Source organism: Dermochelys coriacea, chromosome 24 (genome assembly GCF_009764565.3).
Source record: "Dermochelys coriacea isolate rDerCor1 chromosome 24, rDerCor1.pri.v4, whole genome shotgun sequence".
Classification (NCBI taxonomy): domain Eukaryota; kingdom Metazoa; phylum Chordata; order Testudines; family Dermochelyidae; genus Dermochelys; species Dermochelys coriacea.
Genome location: NC_050091.1, coordinates 3,320,599 through 3,335,668, shown reverse-complemented (window position 1 = coordinate 3,335,668; position 15,070 = coordinate 3,320,599). Strand labels below are relative to the sequence as shown.

Sequence of the window (15,070 nt, the reverse complement as noted above, 5' to 3'; positions counted from 1 at the left end):
AGAGCCTGAGCCCTCCCTCAGTGAAATCCCATCCCTAGTGAGCCTTTGGGAGTTTCACCGTTGATATCCCTGGGGCCTGGATTTCACCCACAGTTGCAGCACACAATGGGTTAAAACAAAAGGTGTGAATAGGGCCTAGAGGGCCCCAAACAGTGAAGAGGTGGGGCAGGGGAATGAGATCCAGTGCGAACCCTGCCCTTGCACAGGAATGTGCTCTTCCCACCTTGCTCCAATCTCAGTGGTTTTGCTTCTGCCAGCCTCTCGAGGCTGAGGGGCAGCCACTGTGCCCCTCACTCTGCATTTGCAAGTGGAGGAGATCTCGATCCCATCAGGTTCCAGGGGAGCAGGATTCGGCCCAGAGGAAATGAAAAACATGTTCCAAACAACAAGCATGTTTCCGTTCTGGGGGCTGCAAGTGTGACTGGCACAAGACATAGCACGGGGCTGGGGAAATTCGGCAGCTGCCATGTCCCGTCAATCCATGTGAGAGCTGCTCATGACCCAGTCTCCACCCTTGATGGGCTGGAAGAAGGCACATGAGTTCCCATGTGACAGACGTTAGTCACTGGCTTCTGCAGAGGGCTACCGAGGAGAACACAATGGAGAGACTGTATTGGAGACAACACCGTTCTGTGCAAGTCAACGGATCTCCGGCATATAGGACGAGTGTGGAACTACCGGCTGTGTGATAAGGGCTTGTCTACATGGGGAACTGACAACAGAACTGTAGCTGTGCTGTTATAACACCCCATGTGGAGACTCTATGCTGGAACAGAAATGACTTTATTCTGGTGTAAATGACTTCCTTGGTTACACATAAACATCGACAATGAGGCCCCTATACATGACTCTGGAAACCTAGAGCAGCCTTAAAGTGAATGTAACTGTAATTTCTACCCCTTTTCATTCTACCCGCTTGGAGCGGCCAGAATGATGCAAAAGGCCCTCAGGGTACGTCTACACTGCGGTGATGAGGACATGCTGCTGCAGTGCTCTAATGCTGACCATGGTACTGGCTGTTTCCAAGTCTTGGCAGATACTTCAGCGGTGGAAGTCATACAAGTACCTAGCTCGACAGACAGTCAGCTGCTCCTTTCCAAGGTCTGAATGCAGAGTCCACCTTGCCCTCTCTGCACCATGCCTAGAACAGCTCCGCTCTGAAGTTGCTGCCTTGTTCTCCACTTCCGCAGAGACCACAGGTTGAAACTGGCAGCATTAGGGAGAGAACCTTAGAGTCATTATGGAAATCCAACCACTTCAGGCAATCAGTAAGCAGGGCTTTGAATACGTATCACTAGACGTGTGGGTCAGTAACTGCATTGCTAATCCCAACTCAGCACGATACTTGAGTATTAAAGTATTCTCAAATATCCAGTACTTTTATTTCTCTTTACCATGGAGAAACATCTCCTTTAGACAAAGGTTGCTCGGAATATTCTCCAATGAGTAGGGGCATTTTACCGGAGATTCTGGGGACCAAGCTACATCTGTGGGTGAAATCTGGACTCCACAGAAGTCATTGCAAAACTCCCACTGACTTCACTACGGCCAGGATTTCACCCAATAGCCTGCTCCCCCTGCCTTCCCGTCAGTCCCCGTCGGCCTGTACACCTTCTCATCAGGCGTCTGCGATACGAGATTCTAGCCCACCAGCGTTAGGGCGTTTTTCTCTGCAGCAGGTTCACAAGGACAATGGCATTAATCCCAGGAACAGAGCCACAATAATGGCTCTCCAATGGCAAGGACTGGGAGCCGCATCTGCAAAGGGGAAAAGTCAGAGTCAGGGGGACCAGACAGACAAGCCTGAATCCGCATTTGCACTAAGACCCCTTTACTTTGCAGAGTGACATTGCACGCATTAGCCGTGCTGGAAAGCAAGTGAATCCATATCTTTGGCATTGAAACGGGCTCTGCATTCAGAAGAAATAAAATGAGAAAGAAAGACTCTGGGGGCCTGACTCTCATTGACACAGAAGGCGTCTACACTGGGGAAAAAACAACCACCTGGCAGCGAGTCTCAGAGCCCGGGTCAGCCGACCTGGGGGCCTGCTAGGGTGCTCAAAGGAGCAGTTTCAGAGTAGCAGCCGTGTTAGTCTGTATTCGCAAAAAGAAAAGGAGGACTTGTGGCACCTTAGAGACTAACAAATTTATTTGAGCATAAGCTTTCGTGAGCTACAGCTCACTTCAAGGAGCAGTGGAGATATTCCTGCATGGGCTGGAGTTCGGGCTCTGAGACCCGCTCCATCGCCAGACATTAGAGCCTGGGCTCCAGGCCCCAGCAGGAACTTCTACACTGCTATTTTTAGCCACTAGCTCAAGCCTCAAGAGCCTGAGTCAGATGACCTGGGCTCTGAGTCAGGTGACCCGAGCGCTGAGACTGGCTGCCACGGGGCTTTTCTTTTTTTTTTTGCAGTGTAGATGTATCATAAGGGCTCTTTCCATGTCTCTGGCAGCACAAAAGGGCCTTACAATTGGCCCACTTTACACCCCTTGAAGGCCCCTTTGCACTGCCAGGGTGGGGTAAAGGGGCATTGATGTAAATGAGCAGAGCCTCAGGGAGGCTGCCACTAATGATGGGCCAATGTAAGACAGTCTGAGGCTATGAATGGTTTGCAGGGGGCTGGGCAGAGCTGGGTGAATAGGGGGTGTGACTCTTGGGGCACGGCTAATAGATACAGGGACACCTCACGGGAATCAGATCTGAATCCCCTGGGAACTCCATCCTCAGCAAACGCACAGAAGGGGCTCTCTCTGACAGCTGCCTGGAGGTGTGCTTTGCTGTAACTCATTCACAAGCAGTGAGCACCACTGTGCTAGCTTGGATGGCATCTGCAACAGAGGGGATAACTGTGCACAGAAGAGCCACGGAATAGCTGTGCACGTAACCGGGCCATCACGGCACGAACCCAGCATCCACCTCAGAGCTATGCATTCAGCTCTATATCTAGCAGGGCCATCATCATGTGGCAATGTGTGCCACAAAAAAAGGGGGATCACAGACTCACCCCTAGAAATTAGCCCCCCAGCATCAGCCTGGCTCTGGAACCACCTGATGTAGGTTAGAATTCCTGGAGGGAGGTTATCAGTTATGCAGAATTGAGGGCTGGGTGACAGCCTTCCTCCCACACATCCTCCTCCCTGCCTTGTGCAGCCTGGGAAAACCCAAACCCAATGCATGCATTTCCTCGGCAGGACGCTGCAGGGCACAAGTCAGGAGTTATTATCCACAGGGTCCTGTTAATAAAAGCGAAGGAACACGCTTTTATTAACAGCCCTGAAAGATGATTTCACTTGTTCAAACTTCAGTTCAACACGGTTTTAAACAGTCACTTACCATAGACCAAGAGAAGAAAGGCCTGATCCTCCACAGTTGCTGGTACGATCTTAACCCGGGCCTCATAAACTCCGCTATCGCCCAGCTCCAGAGCCTTGATTCTCAGCGAGGTCTCGTTGTACATTTCTAGCCTCTGCTGAAATCTGTCACTGGGATCCGGTCGCTCAAAATTCCCCCCATTGAACTCAGCCAACTGGATCGTCACACCTGTCCCAGCACTAAAGCTCCACTCGATTTCTTTCACCTTTTTCCCAGGGGATAGATCCACAGACAGCACCACCGATCCTCCCAGAGTCCCATTCACCAGGTGGCGGGGAGTCGGTGCTTGGGTTAATCCAGGATCTGAGAAACAGAGCCCAGGAGATCAAGCTGCGGGGAGTAGGGAGTGGGAGTGGCCACTGATTTCCCCACTTGCTGCAGCACAAGCCAGAGAGACCAAACTGACAGGAGTCCATCCCTACCCCCAGCAGCCGGGTCTGGTTTTGGCCTCAGAGCTGACACTAGAGACTTACCCTCGGTGTTTCTAGTGCAGCCACCACCGTTGCATTTGGGCACCTCACAATCATTCGTGTTTTTATCTTCCCAACCCCCACTGTGAGGCAGGGCAGTGCCATTATGCCCATTGTACAGCTGGGGAAACTGAGGCATGGAGCGCCAAAGTGACTCACCCAAGGTCACACAGAGAGCATGTGGCAGAGCAGGGAACTGCACCCCGAACTTCCAACTCCTAGGCTAGTGCTCTAACCACTAGGCAATCTTCCCTCTCTGCTACTCTTTTCCACCCCCCCTCCCAAGAATCCCAATACCCTACTGTAGAGTGGTGGTCACCCACTCCAGCCCTGACTGGGTTAAAGCCAGCCCTGGGAGAGGAATAGGGGCAGGGAGAAAAGCCCAGGCTGATTGGGGAAGCAGCCACAGCTGGGCCACGCCATAATCAGGGCACAGCTGGGTCCTATAAAAGGCTGTGAGCCAGGCACTCAGCTAGTCCCTCTCTAATTGCAGAGAGGGAAGGACCTGGCTGCCTGGAAGCTAAACAGGAACCTGAGGTGGGGTAGTACTAGGGAGCTCCTGCCTGGAAACTCCCCAGGCTGCAGGGCCTTGTATGGGGCTGCAAAGGGGCAGCCCGGGGCTGGGTAGAGGCAGTAGGTCCTAACACCCCCATGCCTATGATGACTGGCTTACACAGACTGCAGTTGGCCTCAGTGAAAGGGGGGCTAGATGGTGACTGGCAGTAGCCCACAGGCTGAGGCAAGGTGGGATTTGGGGGTTCCCTGGGGAGGGGAGACCCAGAGACTGAGGGGATACTGCTGGGGCAGAAACCCCCAGATAAAGGGGCAGCGGGGTCCAAGAGGGACATGGGGGCTAGCAAGAGGCGGGACACTGGCTGGCAAGGGGTGCTCCAGAGGCTGATGAGCTAATTCCCTGGATGACCAGCGGGAGGCACTGCAGGGATGAGTCTCGCCTCGTTACACTTGCATATCCATTTCTGTTCCCATCAGCTCTGGGGACCAGAACGGCTTCCTGGTGACCCTCCACCCCCAGTTTCAGGGGAGAGAAACACCTCACCTACCTCTGGCACAGAGCTCGGGGATGGGGGGCTAGGCCTAGCAATTGTTCCTGGCAGGGAACCAGCTATCAGAGTAAGGAGGGAGCCCAACACACGCTGGGCCAGATTCTGCTTTCAGTTATGCTGGTGTAAATCCAGAGTCACTGAGCTCAGTGGAGCAGTTCTGGATTTGCATCAGTGTTAGTCTGGGCCCAGGGGCTGTGGTTTCCAAGGTTCCCCTTGATATGAGGTTGCCACGTGTCTCACAGCCGTAATGCCCCATCACTCAGCTGGGGCTTGGAGAGCTAGAGCCAGGAGAGCAAGCAAGGGGAGCCAGGAGAGCAAGCAAGGGGACCCAAGCACGGCCCCAGCCCATGCTCTCGCAGCAGGGGGGATTTGTCTCCTGGGAGCTTTGCTTTCCCCGTCGCCCGCGGCTGAAGAAGGTACTGAGACGACAGTCAAATCTACATAGCTGCAGCTCCCTTGGACCACAAGCTTTAAGTGTTACTTCCTCCACATGTCATTCTCTCTTTGCAACAGTCCACCTTGCCTCCCTCCCACCACAGCGTTTTACAAACAGCAGCAGCAGCTTTAGCCCCATCTGCAAAATGGCCAACCTGTGGGGAAACTGAGGCACAGAGAGCCCGGTGGGGTCTGGCTCCTGACCAGGTACTGTAGCAGAAAGGGGAGCGTAATGAGTCTCCCATCCCTTCAACCACTCACCCTGGTCTCGGTCGCCGCCCTTCCCCTGGCCTGAGCACAAGAACAGTTACCCTGGGGAGGAGGAAGGCGAGGGCTCCCTGGCCCATGCTGCTCCCTCCAATGGGGGCTAGCCATGTTGTTATGCTCCCCCTGCACCGGGGAGCACCTGGAATTCAAGGTCCTGCACAGAATTCCCACTGGGTCAGTGCAACTGCAGCCCCCACCCTGACCCGGGCCAGTAGCTCTCCAGCCTTTCTGGAAGTGACGCTTTAGCCAGACTCAAGCCATGGGCTCCGTGCAGGGTGACGTGGTGGAATTCTCTGGTCTGTGCTAGGCAGCAGCTCAGCCTCCGGTCCCTCCTGACCATCAGATCTGAACCATACAGGCCTGATTTGTGACTGGTCTGAGCAGTGCCCAGCGCAAAACTGTTCCCCAGCATGTGCCTTAACCACAAACCCAGACAGCCGCCCACTGCAGGGACAAGGGCCCCTGCTCGGAAATCCATGTGCTCAGCAGGCCCTAGCGCCCTTTCTGCCCGGATGGTTTCCCGGACAGAGCACTCCCTCCACGGGGAAGCCCTCGTTTCCCCAACCCCATGGGGCAGCATGAGACAAGGGGGCACCCTCAGTGGCAGGGTCTGCCCGGATGGAGCAGCTCTGCCCAGGATTCCCGTGGAGATGCTGGAACTCCACGGACTCGCCAGCCCTGACTTGGTGGGGCTTAGGCGAGCTGAAGCGGTCACAGCACCTATGAGCACAACGGCCGCAATCGAGGTGGTCGGAGAGGAGGTGAAAATGAAAACAGTCCCACATGGACACGTCTGTCTCCGGAATCTAAGGGAGATCGGTGGCTCCGGAATGCCACCTCCATCTGGGTTTAAGTGAGAGAGATTTGGAAGGCAGGGATGGAGCTGAGGGCTGGTAAACGCGGTGCCTAAGTGATGAGTGTTTTAGAAAGGTGATGATAGGCTGCTGTGTATGGAGATGGATAGGTGGGTGTGTATGGGGGTAGCCAGATAGACAGGCAGCTATTCCTTGTTATCAAAGCCAACTTCCATTTGGATGTACATTGCAATCATGCTTGTGTGACAGCTCTGGGTATTTTGTGCACAAACAGGCTGGCCCGGACCAAGGTCAAAACCACATCTGCCTGACAACAGCACAATGTCTCTTGTTGCCAAGAGCTGTGGTTTTGCTGAGACACTCGACTACTGGCCTGCAGGGTCCGATCAGCCTGATTCCCAGCCCAGGGAAACTGAGGCTCCTTCATAGCCCTCCGGCAGCATGAAAGGGCCTTGAAGAAAGCGTAGGTTACAGTCACACCCACGCTGCAGCTGTTTCAAGAGGCCTGAGCATCAATAGGGCTCAAGCCCAGAATCCCCACTTCATTCAGAAGCCTACATGTGACAAGACCCCATCTGTTCCCTTGAGTGCAGGGCTTCCTGGATCAGAGGGTTAGCTCTGCCACCTAGTGGCACCATGGTAGTAGAATGTTTTGGTCACGAGAAGTTTTGGCAGGACAAAGAATCCTGTCAATGATCAGAGAGGATAACAACATCTTGTCTCACTTATGCAGGAACTCTGCACTAATGGTACTTAGCCAGGACCTGTGAGCATCTATTCCACAACTCTTGCTAGCTTAGATCTATCACTAAGCCACCCAAAAACCATCAAATGGGGAACCCCTCAGACCTTTACTTGCCTAACCTGGATTTCAACCAGTAACCAATACAATTAAAGCTTAAAATCCCTTTACCAATATGGGCCAGCTAACCCCCCTGCATTACCTGTATTCTAAAACAATTACACTAAAGTTAGTTAATCTTTTAAAATATAAAGTATCTACAATTAAAAAACCCTTCAATTTTAGAAGCATCTTTTCCAGTCTCCCATCCACCAGCAGGCACTGTCACTAAGGGGTAGGTAGATGAGGAACTAGCTGGGACATTTAAACCACTGAGGTTTGGTGTTAATTGTCTTTATTATTCAAGGGTTCATCATGACACTGCACCAAGAGAAGGCAGGCAAGCAAAACACCTCAGTGCAATGGACACTGTCATTGTGTTTGAGCTTTGTGGGCTTGTGAGTTTCACAAATGATTAACGGCTGTTCTTGTGGAAGTTCCCCGGCCCAGGTTTGACAATCAGGTCAGTCCTGAGCCAGGCATTTGTATGTGCTATATGTCACCACAGTGCAGTCCTAGATATACTGGTCACCATGGAGAATGCACCTAATCCCAGTGGTACCATCCCTGTCCAGGGAACTGCCAATGTTCTCTTTGACCCCTTGTGGGGTGGACTCTTGCTGGTCACTCGGCCCATGTTAAAATATATCCATTATGAATGGCAAGGTTCAAATATCAGCCACATATTCCCTCAACCTTTGCAACTTCTCTCTGGTGCGTTGGATCCAGTGTGTCCTTCCCAGACTCCCTGTGAAGATTTAACCAGCTTGCTCATGCTCATCTGCAGATGAGAGAAGCAGAGACAAGAGAGCGAGCAGGCAGAGCCAAGAGAAGCACAGCCCCATGGCCTTGGGAACAGCACAATGAGAAATGTGACAGGGGAACTGGAGATTTTGGAGCTTTTTCACTCGCTCGGTGGTGAAAACAACCAAGGATGGATCTGAGTGGGTGTCTGAGCAGCCTGTCACATCAGAGTAACAGCCCTTTGAGCACCAGCTGCCAGAGCGGCTCCTGATCAGGTCATTACAAGTTCCCTTTCCCTGTTTATCCATCTGCCCATAATCTTCTCTCACAGACAGCTTCAACTTTCCCCTTCTAGCCACCAGCAGAGCCTGGAGAGGACCCTCCACAGAAGAAAACAGGCTCTCCAAGATGGGTCCAACCAAAACCCTGGAGCTAAACGCCAGGAAATCTGGGGCAGTTTGGAGCAGGAATTTCCAGCTCTGGTCCATTTTTCTCCAAGACACCCGTGACAGGGTTAAGCTGTCCTGGGATTAAACAGGAATGAAATCTGAGCACTAAATTACTGTAAGAAAATGATCCCAGAGCTAGTAAACATCCACCATGATTAACAGATTTAAAGGCCAGATGGATCATTAGATCTAGTCTGGCCTCCTGTATAACATGGGCCAAAAAATTTCACCCACTTATCCCTGTATTGAGTCCCAAACCTTGGCTTGGGCTAAGGCAGACCTTGCAGAAAGGTCTCCAGTCTTGATCTAAAAACTTCAGAGATGAAGAATCCACCACTTCCCTTGGCAGTTTGTTCCAGTAGTTAATCACCCTCCTTGTTAAAAATGTGGGCCTTGTTTCTAACTGGAATTTGTCTGGCTTTAACTTCGAGACACTGGTTCTTGCTCTGCATTTATGCACAATTATCACACCACCTCATTAAATTTTTATCATGGTCGTCTCTTTCTCGTGTTAAAATCTGAGAACTGAAAAATACTCTCCCTGTTCCCCACCCCCATTCTGTGACTCCATCCAGTTAGATGACTCTATTAACAGGAGGGAATGAGCCTCAAAGAAACTGCATCTTTATTAAAAAGAAAAGGAGTACTTGTGGCACCTTAGAGACTAACAAATTTATTAGAGCATAAGCTTTCGTGAGCTACAGCTCACTTCATCGGATGCATCTCTATTGTCAGCCACCAGAGGGAAGTGTCCCCCCAGGAAAAGAGCTGTCTCATCTGTATGAAACACCCACTGGCTTCCTTCATCACAGAAAGGTATCAAAGTGAGAGTCATGGCCATCTGTTAGTGACAGAAAAGGAGTCGCTTTGCAAAGATTTACCACTCTAGCTCAGGCAACTGCTGCATTGACTGGAGCCTGGAACCCTGCCTACAGTCTAGAATGATGCCTCTGAAGGTGCAAATGTTGCTCATGGGGTGAAATTCATCTGCTGGGCAGAGGGCCACAACAAAAGTACATACATCAGTTAAGTCCTGCTTCTTGTACTAGCCCTGTGACTGGGGGGAAATTCCACCTATAATGCACCTGGTCACTTGTACAATGCTGCCTACAGAGGAGTCGTTCCTTCCTGATCCCTCCAGGGGTGATCACTTCATGCCCTGAAGCACGAGGATGAATCCCTTCCCTGCACCACGTGAGCTCGTTATGGGGTTTCCCGCTTTACCCCAATCCATTGACTTCAGACACTGCTGAACAGTGCTGAGTAGTACTAAGAGCTCTCCTTGAAGTTGATGGCAGGAGACACCAACTCATTGCAGGACCAAGCCCTAAGGTATGAAACACCAAAGCTTCTGAGCTGTACCACCTACTGTAACTTGGTAGTGGCACCAAGTGCTCATTTTAAAATGATTAATTTTAAATCCTGTATTTGAAGTAATGGCCCAGGGATGAGAACATTGGATCAGGTCAGACCCATGCCCCATTGTGGGCCAGAAACCTCAGAAGAAGGTGCACAAAACCCCACAGTATCTAGCTATGGTACTTATCTAACTCCCACCTCAGCAGCATTTGAGCACCTCACAATATATGGCCGCTCAACACCCCTTGGATGCAGAGCATTACTATTATCTTCATTGTACAGATGGGAAACTGAGGCACAGAGAGGCTAAGTGACTTTCCAAGGTCACAAAGGAAGTTTGTGGCAGAGCAGGGTTTTTAACCAGGTCTCCCATAGCCCAGGTGCACACCCTAACCACTAGACTATCCTGCCTCAGTAGGCAGCTAACAGAGGAAATGCGACTAGCCCGAAGTCACAAGACCAGGAAAGGAACGCAGCTCTCCTGTTAGTCACATACTCTAAGCCACACTGCCTTCTAAGATGACTGTGCTAGATTCACTGGGACTTGAACCTAGGACCTCCTGTACGTAATGCAAACACAGTAACCACTACACCATAAAAGCAGTTGGAACTAGATCACTGTGGCAATTCCCTATCCTCTTCTGCATTTGATGATGCTTAACTATGTGCTTATAACTGGGATTGCTCTTTAACAGCCTGCACCCTGAGACTCTCAGCTAAGGGCCAGTGGAGCTTTGTAAATCAGATCTTTACCGTACACATCCAGCCTAATCGGAGCCGTATTTCTCACATGGATGATGGAGAGCAGAGAGGAATCGATACTCACTGAAGTGGCACCGGCCCCTGCTCTGCTGTGAGCAGTGCACTCTGTTCACCCTCCCCCAGCTGCAGGCCACTCACTGCTCTTCTTCCTGGTTGACAGTTTGCAGTTTCAGTGAGGTCAGGCACACTAGGCCTTGTTTATTCCCCCTTAAGCAAGACAGCAGGAAAAGCTCAACATGGACAGGACAAAGGTGGTGCTGGCGGGTTGTGGGAAGGATCTTAAGGGCAGTACAGGGTTTGGTTTCTGGTTCTGATCTGCCCGTCTGTTGGTTCTCAATGTGAGGGCTTCCCCTGGGATCCCCAAATCTAGAATCCAAGGTGGCATCAGATTTTTCCATGGCATCCAGGGAAGCATTGATGACAGTTTCCTTTGGATCCAGACCTCATCAGAGTGGATCACTGCATAGCGCTACACTTGGAGACCATGTACAAAGCTACAATGGGTGCAGAACATAGCAGCTGGCCTGCCGGTTAGTAGTCTGCATTAGGTTAAAATCACCCCAGTTCTTCAACAGCTGCTCTGGCTTACTCTTTGCCTCAGGGTGTTGCTTTTGGCTGCAAGGGGTAATACAATGAGTGTGACATTCCTCCTTTCTGGCACCCCCACTTCCTGTCTCACTCCCCACCAGGTCCTATGCCCAGGAGCTTCAGTGTTTCCAGGGCTAAGGCCCTAATCCCTTTGGATCTCCATTTCCCATCTGTCCAAAGGGGAATAATAACCCTAGTTCTCTGCATCACCGCTGTGAGGATGAATCCATTAGGGTTTGTCAGGCACTCAAATCATACAACAATGGGGGCCAGGGGACTACACTGGGCCAGATCCCCTGGTACTCTACACCTTATGTGGCCTTTTACACCATTGCAAGGTAGATGTAAAACCCATCTCAGATTTGGTAGCCTTCTGCAAGCACTTTGCATGGCTGTGAATGATCACACAAGGTGCAAAGCAATGGAGAGTCAAGCCCTGGTGCACAGGCTCCCAAATATTAGACACTTCAATTACATTTCCAGGTAATGCTACAATTTCCTGTTTTTCAGGGGATGAAAATGCTCCACAGGGTGCTTAATTCATTACTGTTTGTAAGACGCTTTGAGCTTCTCAGATAAAAGATGCTACAGCATTGAAGTACAAAGAACTGTTATTGTGCATCATTCTGGCAAAGACCAAAAAAAAAAAAAAAAAAAGCTTTCCCCCCCTCATAAAGGCACATGTTGAGAAATAGGCTGTTCCTACCAGCATGCAACAGAATCAGCCTGCTGTGGGGAGCTGAGAGAGAGAGAGCGAGAGAGAATGGATGCAGGAGAGAAATACAGTGTTTTATAATTTATTACTAACAGATAGTGATCAAGATTCACTTTTATAAAATATTCCCTTCTGAGGGTGGGCTGACAAAAACAATACTTAGCACTTTACAAGCAGCATCTTCCTTGGGAGGGTCCCAGAGCACTTTACAAACCCTAATTTATCTCTCTCACCCCTTCCCTTCCATCACCACAGCAGAAAGAAAAAAAGAGACTAGATTGGCTGACCGGGATGGATTTCACACAGTGGCCTGTGGGATCGTCCAACTATGGGTCTTCCCATACGGAGGGCAATGTCTTCTAGGTTGCTTTACTGCATCATGCTTGATCCTGTGAGATGCTGAGTGACTTCAGCTCCCAGTGGGCACTCAGGGATCTGTGCCTGGCAGGTTCCCAGCACCTCAGGTGCAAGTTTTCCAAGGTTCTGCTGAACAGCACCTGTAAAATTAATGAGAACACTAGATGACATGCACCAAACCTCTCATATGTGCACGCAAATGCAGATGAGTGTGAAAACTGCACACCAGGGCTCACGCAATAAGCAGAGAAAAATGACCCTGGGGAATATGCCCTACCCAGGGGACCTCACAAGCCAATACAGAGTTGCCACAAGGACTTCACAACAGCTTGTACTCCCAGCCCCCAGTGTAGGCAGAAATCAGGGGTATGGCTACAATGCCATGCACTGTGGCTAGGCTCTACTTCCCAGACCCAACAGGGGCCATAGGAAGCAGAGCAGCCTTAGCCAGGAAACTAGGCTGGCTCCTGCTATGCCCCAGAACGCAGCCAAAAGTTGCAACCACTTGCAATTTTATCTCAAGTCTTGTCTCACAATATTTCATGCTTTTCTTAGAGCCCCCACTTTTCTTAGAGCCCCAGTCATGCGAGAGACTCAGCTTTTATTTAGTTTTTTAAAATTAAAGTTTCTAGCCCTCACGGTTACACAGAAAAGCTTGAAACCCGAATGCAGCCTAAAGCCTCAGGAGCCAGCAGGCAAATCCAAAGAACCCAATATCCGTTATGATTAAAATCTCCTGATGTTTAAGCCCGTTTCATAATTTTGGTGGGTTTCCCCAAGTGCTGAACGCTTGGGGTTGACAACGCTACAGCGAGGGCTCCCAAATACCCTTAACTCTGCCCCTGGCTGATACCTGCCTCCAACCTCCCCCTGCTGGGCAGCGCCCGCCCTCCGCGTCGTTCAGGTTCAAGGGATTTCCTTGAGGCTTTGAGTGGTGGCAGGGGTGGGTCCAAGTCCCCATGGGGGGGGAGGGGAGTAGGTGGGAGTCTGGGGGCGGGTCCGAGGGCCCAGGGGGAGCAGCGGGGGGGGGCGCTGAGGCTCCATGGGGGGGAAGTGGGGGCGGGTCCGAGGCCCCGAGGCGAACCCCGAGCCGGGGGGAGGCTCCCACGGGCCTGTCCCCGGGGCTGCAGGGAAGCCCGAAGGTCCCGCCGGTGACGCGCTGCGCAGGCGCTCGCTGAAGCCGCCTACGAACGACGCGCGACGCGCCCGCGGAGGCCCGGCGCGGGGCTTCGCTCCCCTGGGCACCCACCGATGACGTTGTGGGCGGGGCTGAGACCGAGCCCAGGACGCGAAGGGGCGGGACCTAGCCGTGGCCCCGCCCTGTTACTCTAGTCAAGACGCTCCCCCCCCGTCCCTCTCGAGGACTCTGGGAAGTAGCCTCCAAATCTCGCGGGATGTGGGGGGGGGGGGGATGATTTGTTTTCTTGGCAGGGAGTCATGGGCCACTAGCCTATGGGGAGCTGGGCTGGGACCTGCCTGGGGGGAAGTGTGTAGGGAGGGGCTGTGCTCCAAGGGGGGGGTCCCATAGGCTGTGGGGGAGGGGCTGGGCTCCAAGGGGAGTCTGCATAGGCGGGGGAGGGGCTGTGTTCCAAGGGGGGGACCTCATAGGCTGTGGGGGAGGGGCTGTGCTCCAAGGGGGGGACCCCATAGGCTGAGGGGACAGGGCTTTGCTCCAAGGGGGGGACCCCCATAGGCTGTGGGGAGGGGCTGGGCTCCAAGGGGAGTCTGCATAGGCTATGGGGGGGGGGAGCTGTGCTCCATGGGGGGGACCCCATAGGCTGGGGGAGGGGCTGTTCTTCAAGGGGGGTCCTAATAGGCTGGGAGAGGGGGGGTGAGGGTGTTCCATAGGGGAAGGCAGGAGCTGTGCAGGCCTCCCACAGGGAGTTGGAGTGGGGGAGGGCTAGGCTAGTCTCTGAGTAGGTCAGGGGGTGTTGGGTTTCCCCCATGGGGGTGGTGGGGATAGGGGGCTGGGACTGGAGTCCGAGGGGGGTCTTCATGATGTGAGAAGCAGAGAATTTCCCCAAGGCAGGGTGAGTGGGGTTCCCCAAGGGGTGTAGGGGTGGGAAGTGGGGTTCCTCATGAGGTGGGAAGGACAGGATGGGATTTCCCTATCAGGTGTTGGGGGCGGGGGCTGGACCCCAAGGGACATAGGTGGTCAGTGGGGTTTCCATGAAGTGGGAGGGCAGGAGGCTGTTCTGGGCTGGGGCGGGGAATGCCATTCATGTTGCTAACACTTGTGTTGCCAGAACTGACAGAATCCCCATCCCCGTCCCAAGGGTCTCCTAATACCAGCGCATCTCTCATTCCACCTTTAGTGCTGCTCAATTTCTTGTTGCCCTGCAGCGTTTTAGGTGATATCAGTACCAGCTCAGGCATTTGACAGGCTCTGAACAGGTTCAGCACAGCAGACCTTCCCTGTTTACCCCTGCCCCTGTGCGTCTCCCTCCTGCCCTGAAGGGAGTCCAATCTGCAAAACCCATGGGTTCTCAGCAGGGGGTTCATGACGCTGACTCCTCAATCCTGGGCCTATCAACAGGGTTTCCACAGACACAGGTTGCTGTGGAATATGGACACCAGACCCACTAGGACCTAAACCACAAACACTGACTCCTTCTACGCATTCCACCAAACAGCCATCGGATAATACACTTTGGTCACTATTACATAGCACAGTCTGTGTAAACAGCTCTGTGTGGAGCAGAGAGAAAGATCCTGACTCAAGGATTGTATCCCCGACATGAAAGATACCAGAGCCTGTTACCAGGCCCTTGTGTCACCAAATCTTCCTGTGTAACAATGCTGCTGTGTTGGCTGTTTCTTTTATGGATGTG

General features: G+C 52.3%; 2 protein-coding genes and 1 long non-coding RNA gene across 3 annotated transcripts in view; all 3 read right to left on the bottom strand.

Moving 5' to 3' along the window:
* Window positions 1-6,034, bottom strand: part of LOC119847561 (SLAM family member 8-like) — a 29,713-nt gene extending 23,679 nt beyond the window's left edge. The window contains exons 1-2 of the mRNA XM_043501901.1: window positions 5,172-6,034; window positions 3,335-3,691 (exon numbers count right to left, since the gene is read on the bottom strand). Of these exons, the coding sequence (XP_043357836.1) occupies window positions 3,335-3,691; window positions 5,172-5,256 (442 nt within the window). The 5' untranslated portion in view covers window positions 5,257-6,034. The remainder of the gene's footprint in view (window positions 1-3,334; window positions 3,692-5,171) is intronic.
* LOC122457349 lies at window positions 765-1,834 on the bottom strand. The gene is made up of 2 exons (XR_006276856.1): window positions 1,183-1,834; window positions 765-1,150 (listed from the first exon to the last, which is right to left on the bottom strand). It is a non-coding gene; the product is annotated as an uncharacterized LOC122457349 (long non-coding RNA).
* A 5,916-nt stretch (window positions 6,035-11,950) lies between the features above and the next one.
* On the bottom strand, window positions 11,951-14,615 carry LOC119848037 (atherin-like). The gene is made up of 3 exons (XM_043502273.1): window positions 14,493-14,615; window positions 13,068-13,542; window positions 11,951-12,379 (listed from the first exon to the last, which is right to left on the bottom strand). Exons 1-3 carry the CDS (start codon window positions 14,613-14,615, stop codon window positions 12,252-12,254), a joined length of 726 nt encoding a protein of 241 aa, XP_043358208.1. The 3' UTR covers window positions 11,951-12,251.
* Window positions 14,616-15,070: the final 455 nt, after the last annotated feature.